At 33.0% G+C, this 17798-nt stretch overlaps 3 protein-coding genes across 3 annotated transcripts; 1 reads left to right on the forward strand and 2 right to left on the reverse strand.

The window, feature by feature from the left end:
- Positions 1-1065: 1065 nt before the first annotated feature.
- LOC115705836 (protein S-acyltransferase 21) lies at positions 1066-5423 on the forward strand. The gene is made up of 10 exons (XM_030633280.2): positions 1066-1465; positions 1918-2031; positions 2136-2256; positions 2472-2668; positions 2750-2818; positions 3076-3147; positions 3251-3379; positions 3528-3608; positions 3692-3898; positions 4252-5423. Exons 1-10 carry the CDS (start codon positions 1421-1423, stop codon positions 5173-5175), a joined length of 1959 nt encoding a protein of 652 aa, XP_030489140.1. The 5' UTR covers positions 1066-1420; the 3' UTR covers positions 5176-5423.
- A 3385-nt stretch (positions 5424-8808) lies between these two features.
- On the reverse strand, positions 8809-11200 carry LOC115706484 (putative pectinesterase 63). The gene is made up of 4 exons (XM_030634145.2): positions 10428-11200; positions 10087-10293; positions 9225-9466; positions 8809-9132 (listed from the first exon to the last, which is right to left on the reverse strand). Exons 1-4 carry the CDS (start codon positions 10938-10940, stop codon positions 8973-8975), a joined length of 1122 nt encoding a protein of 373 aa, XP_030490005.2. The 5' UTR covers positions 10941-11200; the 3' UTR covers positions 8809-8972.
- A 2612-nt stretch (positions 11201-13812) lies between these two features.
- Positions 13813-14235, reverse strand: LOC133033733 (uncharacterized). Its single transcript, XM_061108803.1, has one exon. The coding sequence runs from the start codon at positions 14233-14235 to the stop codon at positions 13813-13815; it is 423 nt and encodes a 140-aa protein (XP_060964786.1).
- Between the last annotated feature and the right edge of the window lie 3563 nt (positions 14236-17798).

A 17798-nucleotide genomic window follows, 5' to 3' on the forward strand; every position in this document is an offset into this window, starting at 1 on the left:
CAATGGCACCATCAAGACTAACCATGTCCCATCAAAATCCAACTTAGCCGATATCTTTACTAAACCTTTGTTCCCTAATCAGTTTCACTATATTGTATCCAAGATGAATATAAAAAATTTATACACTTCATCTTGAAGGGGGCTATTAAAACTCAGTTAGTTAAAGTCGGTTCAGTTAGTTAAATTAGTTAGTCTATTACTGTGTCTATATATATGTCACTCCTCTTTTTTCGCAATGTAATGAAAACAATTCAATTTCACTTTATTTTTTAATAAAAAGAATTTTGTTTCTTCATCACTAATAAAATATACGTGTAATGCATGTAACAATAATCAAGTATATAATAAATAATTAAATATATTTTAATATAAAATAATTTATTATAAAGCCTTTTAATCAAAATAATTTTTTTTAAAAGTTGGATTGTACTAACTTTAGCTTTTAACTGTAGCATCTCTATAAATTCTTAAAATGGGCTGTTTTTTAACTACTTACTAAACATTTTTTTATCACTACCTTTTTAAAAAGAAACTTTTAGTTTTTCTAAACTCTATACCAAACAAACAAATCCTAGAATAAACTAATAAAAAGTTCTCAGCTCACTTTCTCTTTCTCTCTTAATCTCTTTTTTTTTTTACTTTTCTTCATCTATATTTATAACAGTTTTATAACAGAATACTTTTAAAATGCACAGTGTTTTTTTTGTTCTAGAGCAACTTTTATAATGTATAGTTATTGTATTATAAAATGTAATTATGTTTCATACATATAAATAGTATTTTTTTTTTTTTTTGTTTTGTGATGAATAATGCAATTAATATATATATTTTTCATTCAAAAAAAATATATTTTTTTATGTTAATTGGTGTTTGGAGACCATTAATTTAGGATTAAGTGAGTGTGCATAGTATAGCTATAGCTAAATAGACTCTGACCATTTAACGGATACATATTGAAAAGGAAATCTTTCTAAAATTACCTTATCACTTTAGATCAGATAATGTCTTGATGGACGGTTATGATTTGACAGAAAAGATTATAATTTTGAAATTTTAAAACATATATATTCGGGTTCAGCAAAATCAACAGGGTCGCCGGCATTATGATTCACTAATAACTAACTCTTAACTCTTTCACACAGATTATGTCGTTTACCGATATACTCTCCTCAAAACGACATCACAAACTCATTCTTCTTCTTCTTAGGTTGAACTGAAGATGGTGATGTTGACCATAATTCTTACCATATAAAACCTAGATATAGAGACTGTCGATGTGGGATTTCCTAATCTAAATTTTGATGACCAAGCTGTTCATTTCAGAGATTCTGGCTCCATTTACATCGGGTTTTCTAACGGGGTTTCTTTTGGGTTAGATGGTGTGGTCCACTGACCAGTTTAGAGTTCTTCGTTCTCGGTCATGGCTCGTCGTCATGGATGGGAACTCCCTGCTCACACTTTCCAGGTTTCCTTTTTCGTTTTTGTGTTTATTATTATTTTTAAATGTTGGGCTGTTTAGGGTTTCTTTCTGTTCATTTCAGTCCTTTGAGTATGTTTTTGCCCATTTGGGTTCCGATCTATGTACTTGCTTTTTTGAATTTGTGATTTCATTTAGCGAAAATGCACTCCAGTTCGGTTAATGTACATGGAAATCTGAAGGGGAAAAGAAGTTTTCTTTATGTTTTTGAGATAAACTCATATATTGTAGTTTTTTTTTTTGTTGGCATTTTGGATACGAAGGGAGTAACAAATGCATTTTTTTAATAATATGCGTAACCCGTAAATAAGGGGAAAAAAGATGTGGGCATAGTGACATTTGAATCAACAAGCTCAGGATTGAGAATTTCTGTAGGGTTCTATGGTTTTAATGGTTGACAATGACATGTAAATTCTCACTCTTCTTTTTGTTGTGTTCAGGTTGTGGCTATAACAGTTTTCTTCTTGCTATCTGTGGCATATTATGCCTTCTTTGCTCCATTCCTTGGAAATTATATTTACCAATATGCAGCTATTGGTGTTTATTCTTTCTTGGTATGCTATTTATAGTTTTATACTCTTTTAACTCATGCTTTCCTGCTCAGTATAATATTGACTGCTTGGTTTGATATGCTCTGACTTGCATTCTTAATCTTCAGGCATTGGCTGTGTTCATCCTTTATGTTAGATGTACAGCCATTGATCCTGCCGATACTGGTATTCTGGTCGAACCCGACAAGATGTCTGCATATAAATCTCACAATGATTTGGATACGCCTGGTCAGTATTTTGCATCATAAAATTTTATTGGCTTATGGGCATTGTAGAAAATAAACACCTGAGTTATCTCTACGGTAGCTTAAGAAGCTGTATCTGAATTTATTTATTCTCGTATTGGTTCTTTCCTATGAAACTGTGATTAAATGGAGAATGATACTCATTTATAATTTTTAGTAACTTCACTGCATAACTTGGTGATATCTTACTTACTATAGGGAATGCTTCCTCAGTTGAAGACCCCAGCAAAATGGAACTAAATAATGGAGGAAAATATAGCAGGCATAGTTCAGCATGTTGTGCACGACTTGGAGGTTTTATTTGTTGTTGTATTGTGCTAGAAGACTGCCGAAAAGATGATGTTCCACAACAATCTGGAGAGGATGCATTGTTCTGCACATTATGCAATGCTGAGGTATAATATCTTAGTGGTAATGTTTGTGCCAATGTGGAACAATCTGGTTTCCTTCAGTAACTACAACCCTTTCTTCTGTAGGTACGCAAATTCAGCAAACACTGTAGAAGTTGTGATAAATGTGTTGATGGGTTTGATCATCATTGTCGAGTAAGTCTAAAGAGTTGTAGACATTCACCTTTTTACTATGGCATCATCTAAGTACTGCTACTGTATTCTGTATATCATCATTGTCAATGATAGCAAGCATGTCTTGTCTTTTGTCTTCTTTCTATGCTTTCTAGTTGACGATGCACTTAACTAGTCTCCATTTGCAGTTCGCTCTATTTATCATTGTGATGCTGTAAAACACCATCTTAATTAATTATACCAGGAATGACTAAGTCATCTACTCTTTATTGGTGCAGTGGTTAAATAATTGTGTAGGGAGGAAGAACTATATTACATTTGTATGCCTCATGGCAGCAAGCCTTGCTTGGGTAACCTTTAAGTTTCAGTTCACTTAGATTGTGCTATTCATTCTTTTCTTTACTGCTTGAAATTAAATTTAGTTTATTCTTTCCTTTGTCTATCTTCTTTCAGCTTATTGTCGAATGTGGGGTTGGCATTGCTGTTTTTGTTCGTTGCTTTGTTGATAGAAAGGGTATGAATCATCAGATAGCTGAAAAACTTGGAGTTGGATTCTCACAGATCCCCTTTGCTATTGTGGTGGTAGGTTTGAGGACTTTTTAGCTTTGTATTTTCTTAAAAAAATTTGCGTAATTAACTTTCCTATTTTTTAACATTTATTTTTCATTTGAAATTTATTTGGTGAGATGATAGTGTGGTGAAATAACAATGATTTTTGTAATGTATCTAGGGCTTGTGTACTATTATATCATTTCTGGCTATTGTTCCTCTGGGAGAATTGTTCTTTTTCCACATAATTTTGATTCGAAAGGTATGCTCCTTGGACTTCTCACTCCTCTCTCTATCTCCTTGTTTTTCTAGATCAAGGTAATTTTAATATGCTCTATCTTCCAGGGCATCACGACATATGAATATGTTGTTGCCATGAGAGCACAGAGCGAACCACGTGGACCATCTGTAGATGGGGACGATCATCAAAGTCTTCCTTCATCACCTACTAGTTCAGCTGTGACTGCAATTAGTGGGAGAAGCTCTCTTGGTATGAGTTTGCAATATAAGGGTGCTTGGTGTACCCCTCCCAGAATATTTATGGACCATCAGGTACTCCCAACTGTATGTGTTATATGGCCATAGAGTGTAGGAGTCATTGTTTTTAATATAGAGCATATTAGCATTTATGGTCCAAATATTGACTATCATAACCTAACTACCCTAAGTTTGGCATATGGTAATGGTATGTCCACAAAGTCTGAAGTTCGAGTGATTCTTGGGAACCTACATAGCAATTGCATGTAGATAATTATGCGGCATGTGCATGCATGTAGATTCTTGGCTAACATAAATTATGGGTTTCTCATGATATCCTAACTCTAAACAGTGTTGAATTGAAATAGGCTTCATCTAGTCTTGTAAAAAAGAGTTTCAACTTGTTGCTTCTGATTTCTGTTTGGTAGGATGAAATAATACCACATTTGGAACCAGGGCGTTTGCCCTCCACAGTGGACCCAGATGCATTACCACAGCCAGACAAGGGGAAAAGGATCCCACAGCGTGTACCACGTATTAGTGCATGGAAGCTTGCAAAACTGGACTCTAACGAGGCAATTAAAGCTGCTGAGAAAGCTAGAGCATCATCATCTGTGCTTCGACCAGTCAGCTCTCAGCTCCATCCATATCATGCTGATTATTTATCCAATAGCAGCTTCAGTGGAAGGAGCAGTCCTGTCAGTACTGATCATGGTTTCAACAGAAATGCCAAAGCTGGGACTTCCAAGCTATCCCCTACTAGGAGTCCATATCCTCCAAGTCGTGCTAGTCGGGAAGATAGTGAAACATGTCATCATAGTGTCAGTAGTTTAAGCAGCCCTCAGGTTTCTAACTTCGCCCCTGTTCCCTTGCAAGTTGAGAAGTTTCCAAATAGAGATCACCAACACAACCCCATTTATCGTTCATTGACGGATCAATCCCTGCTGCATCTAGAAAAAGAAGAAAGCAAACCGAATGAAGCTCCTTCGCAAATACCTGCAAAAAAGAACAACTCCAGTGCTGCAGGAAATGTGCGATCCTCGTCGTCATCGTCATCGGTTGTTTGGGATCAAGAGGCAGGACGTTTTGTCTCCTCTTCCAGGGAAGCAGGTTCTACTCAAGTGTCTGGGGCAGAAATACTTTACACAGGACAATCCATATTCTTTGGTGGACCCATTGTGAATGAACAACAACAACAACAAACCAACAGAGGAACAAGAAGTAGCAGCAGCAATGCGGTGGATAGAGGCAGCTCTAATTATCAATGGGGAAGATCACAGGGCGGTGGCCAGCTTCCGGTGTTCGTCCCAAGTGATTATCAACAGAACCAGTTCCCATCTAGATTGCCTTGATTACTAAAACAACTGATCTCTCTTTTTCTTTTTTTCTTTCCTTTTTTTCACGTAGATATTAGTATTGAGAGTTAGCAAGAGTTAATCGTTCTCTAACTTGTAGTGATGGTCTTTTCGAACTGTTGGGTTGTAAATACTATTTTAGCTGACTTTATAAGGATTCCATTCAATTTTCTGGGAACTGTTGGGTTTGTTAATCTTAAATCAATTATTAATTCAAATTATCAAATACCATTTTAATTACAAAATATGAAGTCAATAAATAACTAATATAATATTATTTGAATTTGGGGCATATTGTTATAAACTGTTTTTAGAACATGGCAACATAATCTATACTTACATTCCGAAGGCAGAAGCACCACCTCCCAACGCTACCATCTTGACGCTGCCACCTCTCTCTTCATTTCTTTTGTATGTTTCAATGTTAAATTAATAGACTTAGAGCATTTTCCAGAGTACACTAAATTTGTTATCGTACTATCACTAAATTTGGTGTCAAAAATTATTTTTCTCTCCAATCACAACACCAAAAATTACACTAAAAAATATTACTTATTATTATATTAATTTTGTAATAAAATAAAAATAATTATAGTATTTGTTATAAATATTAATAATTATGTAGATGTTCAAATCTTTTATTTATTACCATTAATTGTAATCAACATTCTTCTTTTCTTAATTTCCATTTTTCTTAGTTTATTAATATTTGACTCTTGTATTTGTATAAATAGGGGTTCACTCCATTAAAATAAACAACTGAAAAATTCTCACACTTTCTCTTTCTCTCTTCATCTTCTTCTTCTTTTTTCTCATCTACTTTATATTATTTTACACATTTTCTCCTTAGATAACCACCAAAATCTACTCGCCATACTATGGAGGTTGTTTATGGTATTCTTAGGAAGCTTGAAACAGCTCATCACATGGGTCTGCAGAGAATATATATATTTTCTAACCTTTTCCACACTTTATATTTAATGCTGGTAAAGATCTCATTCTTATTTCGCTCAACAAAAGATGGTAAACCCAAGTAATTTTTATAAACATCCACCAAATTAATGTTAAGAAAATAAGCTAATTTTTTCCTCTCATCCAATACACTTATAACAATTAAGATTTGACTTTTGGAAATTTATGAGCTAACTTGAAGCTTTCGAGTAAATACTTAGAATGTCTTTAAACACCTTACACTCTTCTTAATTAGCTCCCAAGAAAAAGATGTTATCGTCGACAAAGAAAAGGTGAGAAATTGAAACCAAATTTTTGCCGAACCTAAGACCCTTTATCTTTCCTACCTCTTCTTATTTTTGAACGAGACAAGAAAAAGCTTCGGCACAAAACATGAATAGAATAGGGGACAAAGGGTCCCCTTGTCTAAGACCTCTAGAAGGAATCACCTCCCCTTTAGCACTACTATTAAGAAATAAGGAAAACTTCACATATTTCATGCACCTCATAATCTTTTCTACCCACTATCATAGTAGCCCAACTTCAGTATAACTTTTTCAATGAAACAACATTCAACTCTATTGTAAGCCTTTGTCATATCTAACTTCAAAGCGAGCTTCTTCTCATTTCTAAAACTATTTTTCTTCATACAATGTAGCCCTTCGAAGCCATTGATGGTGTTATCATGTATAAACATCCCTGTAACAAACACAATCTGACTTTTAGAAATAATATCTCCCAAAGTACTTTGAATTTTGTCAGCCAAATACTTTGAGATAATTTTTTTTTTTAAAACATTACACAAACTTAATAAAGTTTTCAATTTTATTAAGTTTGTCAATCTTGGGAATATGAGCAATGAGCATATCATTGAGTTTCCATTCATGTTAAGAGCATTCAAACAAACTAAGATAGTATCATTTTTAGCAGTCTACCAGAATTTTTGGTAAGAAATGGAAGGAAGGCCATTCGAACTTGGTGCCTCTGTTGGGTTCATACTCATGACAATTTTGATCACCTCCTCCTTCGAGAAATGTTTCATCAACACCTCGTTTATTTCCTCAGTAATTATTGTATTAATACAATGGGTAGCTATTGAAATATCATTTTCAGATGGTCTATTAGAGGTGAAGAGATTATTAAAACAACCTCTAATAATTTTCAACAATAATGGATCATCATCTTTGCCAACATCCCTGAGTCTTTGAGGCCCAATTTAGGATTCTTCTTCCTTCTGACCGAAGCTTCATAGTGAAAGCACTTTGTGTTTTTATCTCTATTTTTTAGCCACAACACTTTAATTCTATTTCTAACGAATAAACTTCTATTTCTCTTTTCTTCTCAAAATTACCCAAACTTGGTAAAAATTCTCAAATAAGACAGTTATTTTTGAATTCTAATTGACTTATTAAATCAATTAGTTGAGTCTACAAAATGATAGTATCTGAGACAATGTGGGGACTATGGGCCTATGTAACCAAGCTCCTAATAAGCAGATCTTGAAATTTACTGAGTGAATTTTCTAACTTATTAATTCCTCATGACTCCACTATAGATTCGAAATTGCACCTATGATTCCATAGAATACTCTATACACCAAGTATAAATACGCTATATGAATTATCCATTTTTTCAATCACGCCAATTATTGATTCTCTATAGATGGTTTACATCTAGTAGGGACAAAATTATCGTTTTACTCTTCAATATATTTTATCCTTAAAACACTTCATTACTTGTAAATGATGTTTCCAGAAACTAATATTGTAACGTCCCCGCTTCAAGCCTCGATTAGGCCCTTACACCCACGGAATGATGTAACTTCAACTTAGTATATATTGCAAATTACTCATATTTAGTCACAAAATATTTATGTTGTGACTAAAAAATTGTCACTAAAGATAGTATTTTTTTTTGTAGTGTACATTCTATTATATCTTTCCACACATTAACTCTTTCATATTTTTGAATTCCAAAACAAAGGATTCTATCAGAATACCTCTTTAGGAGGTGTATTGCTTAAATTTCAAAAACAATATTAATGGAGAAATGAAAAATGAAGAAGAATGAGCTGCAAGTTAGTTAATAATGAAATATTCTAAACGTTATTAGGTATTCCAATTATTATAATAGTGATTTAAAAACAATTATAGAATTCAAAATAATTTTAATAAGTAATTAATTAATCTCTTAAGCGTACAAAATTGATCTAAGATAATATTTAATAGGGTAAATACCATTTTGGACCTTCTGTTTTACAAAAGTTACTAATTGGACCATGTGTTTTGTTAAGATAATATTTATGTTTTTGGCTATCGAAATGTATCTTAATATGTTCAGTGTGCTACATATATGCGAATACTAAACTTGCCAAATCTACATCTATTGGCTAAACAATAAAGTATCAAGTGAATTATGTGAGAAGACAGCAAGTTTAAAAATAACCAGGAAGGTTAGACAAATATATATAATCCTATGTAGCGGAATAATTATACAAAAATGGAAATGAGCATTTAATTGTTAAACAAGAAATAAAAATTTACAATGGTATCTTCTTATCAGAAATCATATATCTAATAATTTTCAACGAAAAAAAAGTGTGCCCATTAATTAATAGGCAATGTGTGATAAAATTAATTAATAAAGCTGAAAAAGTAGGCAGATCACGAAACTACTGTGTTTGGACAATGAAATCAAACTTGGAAAGACTGAAATGCAATGAAATTTGATGTAATACAAAGCATACAATGCAGACATAAATATCTAAAGATCTGAATCCTAAATTAAGTAATCATCATATCCATTTTATGGATACAGAAATATACATAATAATATACATTAATTTAGGGCTTAGGGGGAGGAAGCAACCAGGTGGAACCCTTTATAAAACCAAGACTAATATAAGGCTTGGCTTGGTCATACGTTAGTAGCTTGGTGAATTTAGATCGCCCACCAGTACTCGCACCTGGTCCGCTGTTCTTGTACTCTCCGAAGAAAACAGTGCTGCATGCACCCATTAATAATAACAGTTATAATTAAAATTATATATATATATATGGTAATTATGTAATCAATTAATTAATAATAATAATTACTTGTCACGTTCAGGGTGAAAATTGTCGCTCCATCCAAGAGGGGTAACGACGTCGCTTAGGTTGGTGAAGGAAAAGACGACTCTGGGTCTGCTCATCCAAGCTCTCCCTAGAAATGCATGCTTACCACTACCTGTAACCTTGCAATGCACGAATGAGTATCCAGTCTCCTCCTTCTCTGACTCTCTTGCTTGTGCTGTCATCACTGCCATTCCACTCGTTCCAATCACGTGTAATTCGCTTCTCTGTACGTTGATTAATTAAACAATATTATATTAGTCGACCCCATATTAATTAACAATATATGCTACTCTAGATTTTACTTTTAAGACATTATAATTTCTTTTATAAGATGGTCACATTATAGTTATAGTAATTATTTAACAATTTTTTATTTTGGTATGTATGGAGATGAATGTTTGAATTTTGTTTTTAACATATATTATTATAAATTTATTTTAAATTTCATTTTTTTTACGGTAGAAAAAGTGATGTGATAATGTGACCATCTATCCCAAGGGCCCAAAAAAAAAAATGAAATTTAAAATAAATACTGTGTTTGAATTTTGTTTTTAAAATTCATTTTTTTGTTTGAATTTTGAATTTTTTTTTAACCTGGGCATAGGCGGGCTAGGCCTGTGCCTAGGGCCCACCTATCCCAAGGGCCAAAAAAAAAAGTATTTACCTTTTAAAATTATACCATTTTTTTACTGATTTTGAAAAATACCATATTTTTTCCTAAATAAGGGCCTAAAATAATTTTTTTTCTATGGCCACTAATAGTGGGCCGGCAATAACATTATATGTTATATATATAGCATATATAAATAAAATGTTTGCATGCATTATATATATATATATATACCAGATAAAGAGAGGTTCCACTTCCGAATATGAAATCAACAGTGCCTTCAATATAACAATCCTTGAAAAAATGAAGACCTCTGTCATCGCAAAGAGTGTCCTGAAAACCAATGAACCTACAGTTGTAGAAGGATGACTTATTCCCGGAAATCCTCAAAGCAATTGCCTGAGCATTCCTTCTCTTCCCATCTGGTTCTGGTGCAGAATTCTTTTTAATTCAACAACAACAACAAAAACTTCTTCAAATTAGCTACTCACATATATACATATGTGTGTGTGTTGAATTCTTCAATAATAATTAAAACTCTTATTATTCGAAAGAAAATCATACGATGGACGTGCCTTAAAAATAACATTAGCGGCAGAAAAATAGTCGGGGTAGACGATTAAGGTGGCGCTGTCGACAGTTCCGTACTGCGCTGCGGTGCCGTCGAAGACCAAAGTGGGCATGGCTTTTGGGTTTCCGTAGAAGCTGATGAATTGCTTGCTCCGGTCGATTGTAATCTTCTCCTTGTACTCACCTGGTCCGATTGAGATAACGATTCTTCTTGTGTTGCCGTTTGGGACACTATCAATGGCTGCCTTTATATTATTAAAGTTTCCCTTCCCATCTTTACTGACCGTGATCACCTTAACTGGGACGCTCTCTGCCTGGAAAAGGACAGGATCAAGGGTTGACTTTCTAACCGTTGACTGCTTAACATTACTGCTGAACCAATTGTCAACTCCGTAAGGGCTTTCCGGTATTGGCGTGTCGCCACCCAACACGACTGTCGTCGTTGCTAATAATAATACGAAACTGAGATTAACCGTTAAAAATGTAGCTTTAACGTTATTACTATTAGTACGTATCATGGCTTTTTTTTCTTTAAATTTTATATTTTATATTTTGTTTGAAGAAGAAAATTAAAGTATATTGTATGTTATTTTGGGTTAGTGATGAGGAGAGTGGATTTTTATATTCCATAAGATATGTACTAAAAATAAATTTAGATGTTGACGAAGTCTTTGGTTCTTTCAACTATATTTCCACTTTTATTTGTTTTTTTTTTTATGATAATAATAGATTGTTTTTTTGTTTTCTTGGGTGGTAGTTTATTTACTATTTAGGGATTGCATTTTTGTGTTGAAAGGGTATGTGCATATAATTAGACAATATCCTAGGTTATAATTTATATATGTACAATGTATAAGACTGACACATGTTCATGTGTGTTGTTATGTTTCTTGAGCATTGCTACTCTATTGAGCACATTGTCTAATATTTTTTTTTTTTTTGAAAGAACCTCGGTTCGGGCATTGTCTAATATCTAAAAGTAGTGTATTGTTATTGCTATTCGACTGTCCAGGTGTGTTGTGTGTTGTTATTATATTAAGTTATATAGAATGTGGCTTTTTTTTTTTAATTTTATGAAATATCAACTTCATTAAATTAAGAACATTCAGAAAACAAGATATTCTTCAAATCGGGCCAGATATCTTGCTCTAAAATGCAACCACCAGGAATAAATCGAAAGTGCCTTGCAATAACATGGGCAACTCGATTTGCTGATCGTTTTACAAAACGTAACTTAACATCCTTTAAAAGAGATAAAAAAAAATGGCAATCCTCTATAATAATACCAAAAGTAGAAGACATCTTTTGGTTGCTTTTAATTGCTTGCACAGATAGAAGATTGTCAGACTCAAGCTCAACATTATGCCATTTCTTGTTCTTTATCTAACTGAGCGCTTCCTTGATCCCCAAAGCCTCAACCACTTCAGCAGGATAGTTACCATTGCACAGACATGTTTTGGCCTCTATGAACTTGCCAAAGTGATCACTTAATTACCACTAATTCGTAGCCATATGAGTTGTCTTGTTGAAAGACCGCATCTACATTAATCTTGATGTTGTTTGTTGCAGGTGGTGTCTAGAGCTCACCCCCGTCATCACTATTATTAAACGATAGTGATAAAAGAGCACTTTTATCTTGAGCTTTCCTCCAATGTTCAAGAGTAATTGAAGATGTGGCCAGAACTTCTTTGACAGTAGAATTGCATTTGTTCCAGACAATTTTATTTCAAGCTTTCCACAAAGCCCAACATAGAGTTGCATCATGACAAATAAAGTCTATGTCGCTGGTATTCTGCAGCAACTCAAACCAGTGACCAAACGTGGATGAGGAGTCTATCATGACAGGCCAACCAAAGACAGACCAACATGCTCTAGCAAAGTCGCAAGTCAGTAGAGCATGTGTTGTTGTTTCTGCAGTAGTATGGCAAACAGGACACTGTGAAGAGATGGGGACATGTTTCGTGACAAGGTTTACACAGGTAGGGAGAGAACCTGCTATACCATGCCACAAAAAATTCAAGACTTTGGGAGGTATCTTCAAATGCCAGAATTTACGCCAAAAACCAAAATTGTTTGGTCGTAAACTGACTGGTTTTCGACTCTGCAGCAGGTTATAGGCACTTTGCACAGATGAATTCCCGTTTGTGATCTGCTGTCCAAGACCAACAACCAGGTCTTGCAGCATTGCTAAGTGGAATGCCAAGAATTAAATCAGCTTCTTGAGGAGAAAACAAGTCACGAACCACATCAGCATCCAAACAGTTATTGTTTGGTTGAAGTAGGGAACTTACAATATGGTTACTTAGGCCAGGATGATTAGAAGAGACATATTTGTTGCTTGTTGATGGCAGCCAAGGAGAACCTATAATGCTAGTAGTTCTACCATCGCCAATAACACGTGCAACCCCAAGCCGAACCAAGTCTTTAGCACCCTAAATACTACGCCACACAAAGCTTGGATTATTTCTAAGTTCAGATGAAATGAAGTCAAAATTTGGGAAATACTTCGCTTTGTAGACTCTACCAGCAAGAGAGTCAGGATTACACAATAAACACCATCCTTGTTTGGCAAGCATGGCAAGATTAAAGTCATGGAGGTGCCTAAAACCCATTCCACCTTCTTCTTTTGGAGTTGCTAGATGATCCCACGACATCCAAATAATACCGCGACCTTTACTGGAGTTTGTCTTCCACCAGAAACTAGCTATTCGTTTTTAAATCTCATTACAAGTTCCAATCGGTAGAAGAAAGACACTCATAGCATATGTGGGCAAGGATTGAATGACAGCTTTAAGTAAAATTTCCTTCCCTGCACGAGACAGAAACTTGCCATCCTAACTATTAATGCAAGCAATGACTTTGTTTTTAATAAAGCCAAGCACAATATTTTTATTGCGGCCAAGATAAAGGCTGTCGTCAAGAGCTTTAGACATGTGGAGTGTAGAGCAAACCTGTGCACGGGTTGTGGCATTAGTGTTGGGACTGAAGAAGATCGAAGACTTTGAGTAATTAACTTTCTGGCTTGATGCATTTTCGAAGAGATGCAGTAGGTTGGAGATGCTATTAGCAACACCTCGTGTTGCTTGGCAAAACAAGTAGCTGTCGTCTGCGAAGAACATATGTGTTATTGAAGGTGCACGTTGAGCAACACGACATCCTTGAATGAGTCTATTGGCTTCAAATTTTTGGATTAGAGCTGAAAACCTTCGGCACATATAATGAAGAGATAAGTAGATAAGTAGAAAGTGGATTGCCTTGACGGATTCCTCTTGACGGGAGATAGACTCAAGTACATGGCCATTATGAACAACTTTGTAGCGAACCGTAGAGACACAGACCATAATAAGATCAATCCATTTCCTAGCAAAACCCATACGATTCATAACCGCTCTAAGAAATTAAGCTCCATTCAACCTGATCGTAGGCTTTGCTCATATCGAGTTTAAGAGCCATGAAGCCTTTTTTACCTCTTCTTTTTCGTTTCAGGTAGTGCATAACCTCAAAGGCAACCATAACATTGTCTGAGATAAGATGGTTAAGAATAAAAGAACTTTGGGTGTCAGAGATAATACAGTCAATCAAATCTCTCATACGGTTTGCCAAAACTTTTGAGATGATCTTATAAAGAACATTACAAAAGGATATTGGCCTAAGATGACCCATAACAACAAAGTTTTTCTTTTTTGGGATCAAAACAAGATTGGTGTCATTAAGACCACAACGCATTTCTTCGGAGCCGAAAAACTCTTTCACTAAGCTGATTACATCAGCACCAACAATATCCCAATGGTGTGGAAAGAAACCAGGTCCCATAATGTCAGGCCCGGGAGTTCTGGATGCATAGAAAACACAGCCTACTTTACTTCTTCATCATGGATCGGTTGCAAGAGAGCTTCATTGTGAATGGACACATTTGGTTAGTCTTTGAATTCTATCATAGTCAATATGATCAAGACATAACCAAGCTCAAAGAAACCATATGATCACTTCTAATACAAAAACTATAGATGTTCATATCTTTGATTAACACTACCACTCAATTATACTATCGAGATCTCAAGATGTAAGTATGGGCTATACCGGGGTAAGTTAGTAACGGACAAACTAAAGAACTCGAGTAGCATAATTAGCTTAAGACTTAACCATGTTAGGATTCAAGTCAAATGAATCTATATCAACTCAATGTTATTGACTGATAATATATATAATGGTAAGATTATGATATGTCTAGTCCAATGTAAACCTATGATTCATACAAGTCTACTTTACCAATATTTAGAAAGAAAAAAAAAATATACCACTTTCCATAATTTAAGTAGACCACATTGTCGATTATCACTTTAGTGTAAATTCGGTTCACTAATAAATCTCGAGACTAAAAATAGTCAAAGCATATAATCATAATTATTTTTCATTGTGATGGCGTCACTATAACTATGAATAACTATATGTTCTGAATTTAATAGAATTTATATATTAAATATATAATCACGTAAATAAACATATAAATCAAGCGATTGATAAAGTCAAAATGTGATTTTTGAATTTTATTAAAATAAAATAATATTAAATTGAAATTAAATTTTATTTAAGGCATAAAACCCAACAAAATCTTCTATTTACAACAACATCATATATCATGGAGTGACATATATTCAATCTAAGCTTGAGGACTTTCTTTAAATACCAACTAAAGTCTCCTCTAGTCCTAAGTTGCCAAAAGTCTTACCCTTTTAAATAAATAATTTAATTTAACTCAAAAAAAAAAACATTAGTATTTAGAACAAATATATATATCCCAAATGTATTTATTGATTATTGATTTATTCAATTTAGAATCCTCTCTAAAGCTAATCTCTCATATTTTATTTAAAATAAAATATTTAAACACTAATTTATTGTCTAAAAGTAGAAGTAAAAGTTGTGCCAAACAAAACATATACTTTGATCGAGAAGAAAAAACTTCATTAATCGAACAAGACAAATACACCCTCAATCTTTCTCAAAGAAAGACCAACCTCACAACAACAATTAATTACAAATCATTCTCTCAAGTAAATCAATCTCTATTCTTGTCCCTTTTCTTTTCTTGATCATGCTCAATCTATACTTTACATCTTCTTTAATGCTTTGAACAATACAATTCACTGTTTTAGAATAATTCGAGTATATACAATTGTTCCTATTCCTCCAAAAATGGTATATAGTTGCTGCCAATAAAACCACCAGCAACCGACCTATGAAGCTCGGCTGGAAAGAAGATAACCAGCAGCACCAGCCGCTAAAGGAAGAATCCCAACCATTGAAACCCAGCCAACTAAACAGTTTGGTAAGAACCAAACTAGACAGCCTGCAATCAAAAAATAGGTGATGATGACTCTCCAAACCTGTTCCACAAACAGCACAACAAGTATTTTCAACAACAATCTGAAACCTGCTAAGCATGTCTCTAGTGAGAAGGTTCGAATGAACCGCCTGCCAAAGAATGAAACCATGCTTCGGAACATTAAGGCTGCACCAGATCGCTTTGGCAGCGGGGTCTATAAATTGATTAAAGGACGAATTATAGAGTTTAAAAACTCTAAAAGTTTCCCTCACACCAGCAGAATCGATGTCCTGTTGAGTGTAATCCATTCTCAGCCTGCATAACTTCTTCCAATACCAGCTAGTGTCTGCTTTTAGAGGAGACACTAAGGAAAATTTTATATTAAATACTAATTTTTGTAGTTGTGTCACACCTTTTTTTTCTTTTCTTTTTTTGCATTTACATATATAATTGATAAACTATTTGTTTGAAACTATTAAGTAATACATTAAAAAAAAAATACATCTTATTAGACAAGCTTTTAATCTCTTATATCTATTCTTAGATAGGTATATATATTTATAAATAAAAATATATATTATTAGAGAGTTTCACATCAATATTAATAATATTTATAAGTTGTAATTAATTTTGAGAAACCTCCTACTTTTATAATTTGGGAATACACTTTTAATATGGAACATATATATAAAGCTAATTGATTGCATGAAGAAAATAAATAATGTTTTTTTTTCTTCATTTTATTCTACTTTGTAAACATATAACAATTTATCATTTGAATCAACAAAGACATGCCTATCAATAAAAACAACTAATGTGTATCTCTTGACAATATTATATAATGTTTATGTACTTATCAACACTCCACTTAATATACTTCCACAAAAATAAAAATAAATAAATAAACTCCCCTTATTAGAAATTAATAACACTTTTTATGTTCCTCATCTTCATTAGAAATACTAATTAAATGTCAGTACTTCACCATAATCCACTAATCTCTCCGACCCACATTTCATGCTGAAGAATGCAAAACAAACAAAAAGAAAATTAGAAGTCAAACTTCTAATTAATGGTAAGATTAAAAATTGGCAATAGTGCATATATGCACTATGTTAACTTTTTCTTTTTGTAGGCATGCGCACTCAAATAATTTATTTAGAGGAGGAAATAGTTGACCAAAAAATCAACTGAAGACATTTACAAAAGAATGATTAATTTCTTCAACTTTCTATAACCTCCTAAACTATAATAGCTATGTAATCATACCTCTTATGTTAAATTTTGTAACTTTTACTGTTAAAAATTAATATTTACTAATTCTCATAAAAGAAAATTATTAAAAAAAACATGATAAAAGTATTAATTTGATAAAAAAAAAAATATTAAAGAAAAAAATTATTTTTTTTTTTTTAAAAAAAGAATATTTTCAAATTTTATTTTAGGAACTTTTTCATTTTTACACTTTAAAATAATTTTTTTTTTTGTATTTTTACAGAATTCTACATAGACACCCCTATTGCAACTAGCGTTGGAATGTAAATTGCAATAAAAAATCGTATAGAACCCCTATTACTAGGGACGGACCCAAGTGTATTAGTTTGGGCAAAAATATTGCCTTTTATAAAATTAAATGTAATTTTTTAAATTTAATAATTATAAATCAAAATCATAAAAAAAAAGCTCCCATAAAATTAAATAAATCTAGTAAGAATAATTATAATATAGGTATAAATATTTTTGAATGATAAATAAGCTCCCACAAAGTAAAATTTCTGGGTCTGTCACTGCCTATTACAACTAACGTTGCAACACTTTAGAAATCCAAACTATAAATTAAAAAAAACAATTAAAAAAACGGTACATAAAGCAATTTCCTTTTATTTTATTTATAAATACATATCTTAAACAAAAACAAAAATTTTGTAAAAAAAACTTATGTCTATTAATATTTATATTAACAGACTTATATCTTAAAATATTAACAAGCTTAGTGTGATAAGTTGAGGAACAAAATTATTAATTGTTCTTTACAAAAAGCCACAGAAAT

The sequence above is a fragment of the Cannabis sativa genome, chromosome 1 (assembly GCF_029168945.1).
Source record: "Cannabis sativa cultivar Pink pepper isolate KNU-18-1 chromosome 1, ASM2916894v1, whole genome shotgun sequence".
In the NCBI taxonomy this organism is placed as follows: Eukaryota; Viridiplantae; Streptophyta; class Magnoliopsida; order Rosales; family Cannabaceae; genus Cannabis; species Cannabis sativa.

What these genes read in the sequence shown, in the direction of transcription:
- LOC115706484 (XM_030634145.2), bottom strand. Translation starts at nt 10,940, where the DNA reads ATGATACGTACTAATAGTAATAACGTTAAAGCTACATTTTTAACGGTT. An exon ending in CCGCTAATGTTATTTTTAAG is followed by an intron (nt 10,294 to 10,427) that starts GCACGTCCATCG and finishes TGAATTAAAAAG; the next exon opens with AATTCTGCACCAGAACCAGA. An exon ending in GTGGAACCTCTCTTTATCTG is followed by an intron (nt 9,467 to 10,086) that starts GTATATATATAT and finishes ATCAACGTACAG; the next exon opens with AGAAGCGAATTACACGTGAT.
- LOC133033733 (XM_061108803.1), bottom strand. Translation starts at nt 14,235, where the DNA reads ATGGGACCTGGTTTCTTTCCACACCATTGGGATATTGTTGGTGCTGAT.
- LOC115705836 (XM_030633280.2), top strand. Translation starts at nt 1,421, where the DNA reads ATGGCTCGTCGTCATGGATGGGAACTCCCTGCTCACACTTTCCAG. An exon ending in TCCCTGCTCACACTTTCCAG is followed by an intron (nt 1,466 to 1,917) that starts GTTTCCTTTTTC and finishes TGTTGTGTTCAG; the next exon opens with GTTGTGGCTATAACAGTTTT. An exon ending in TGGCAGCAAGCCTTGCTTGG is followed by an intron (nt 3,148 to 3,250) that starts GTAACCTTTAAG and finishes ATCTTCTTTCAG; the next exon opens with CTTATTGTCGAATGTGGGGT.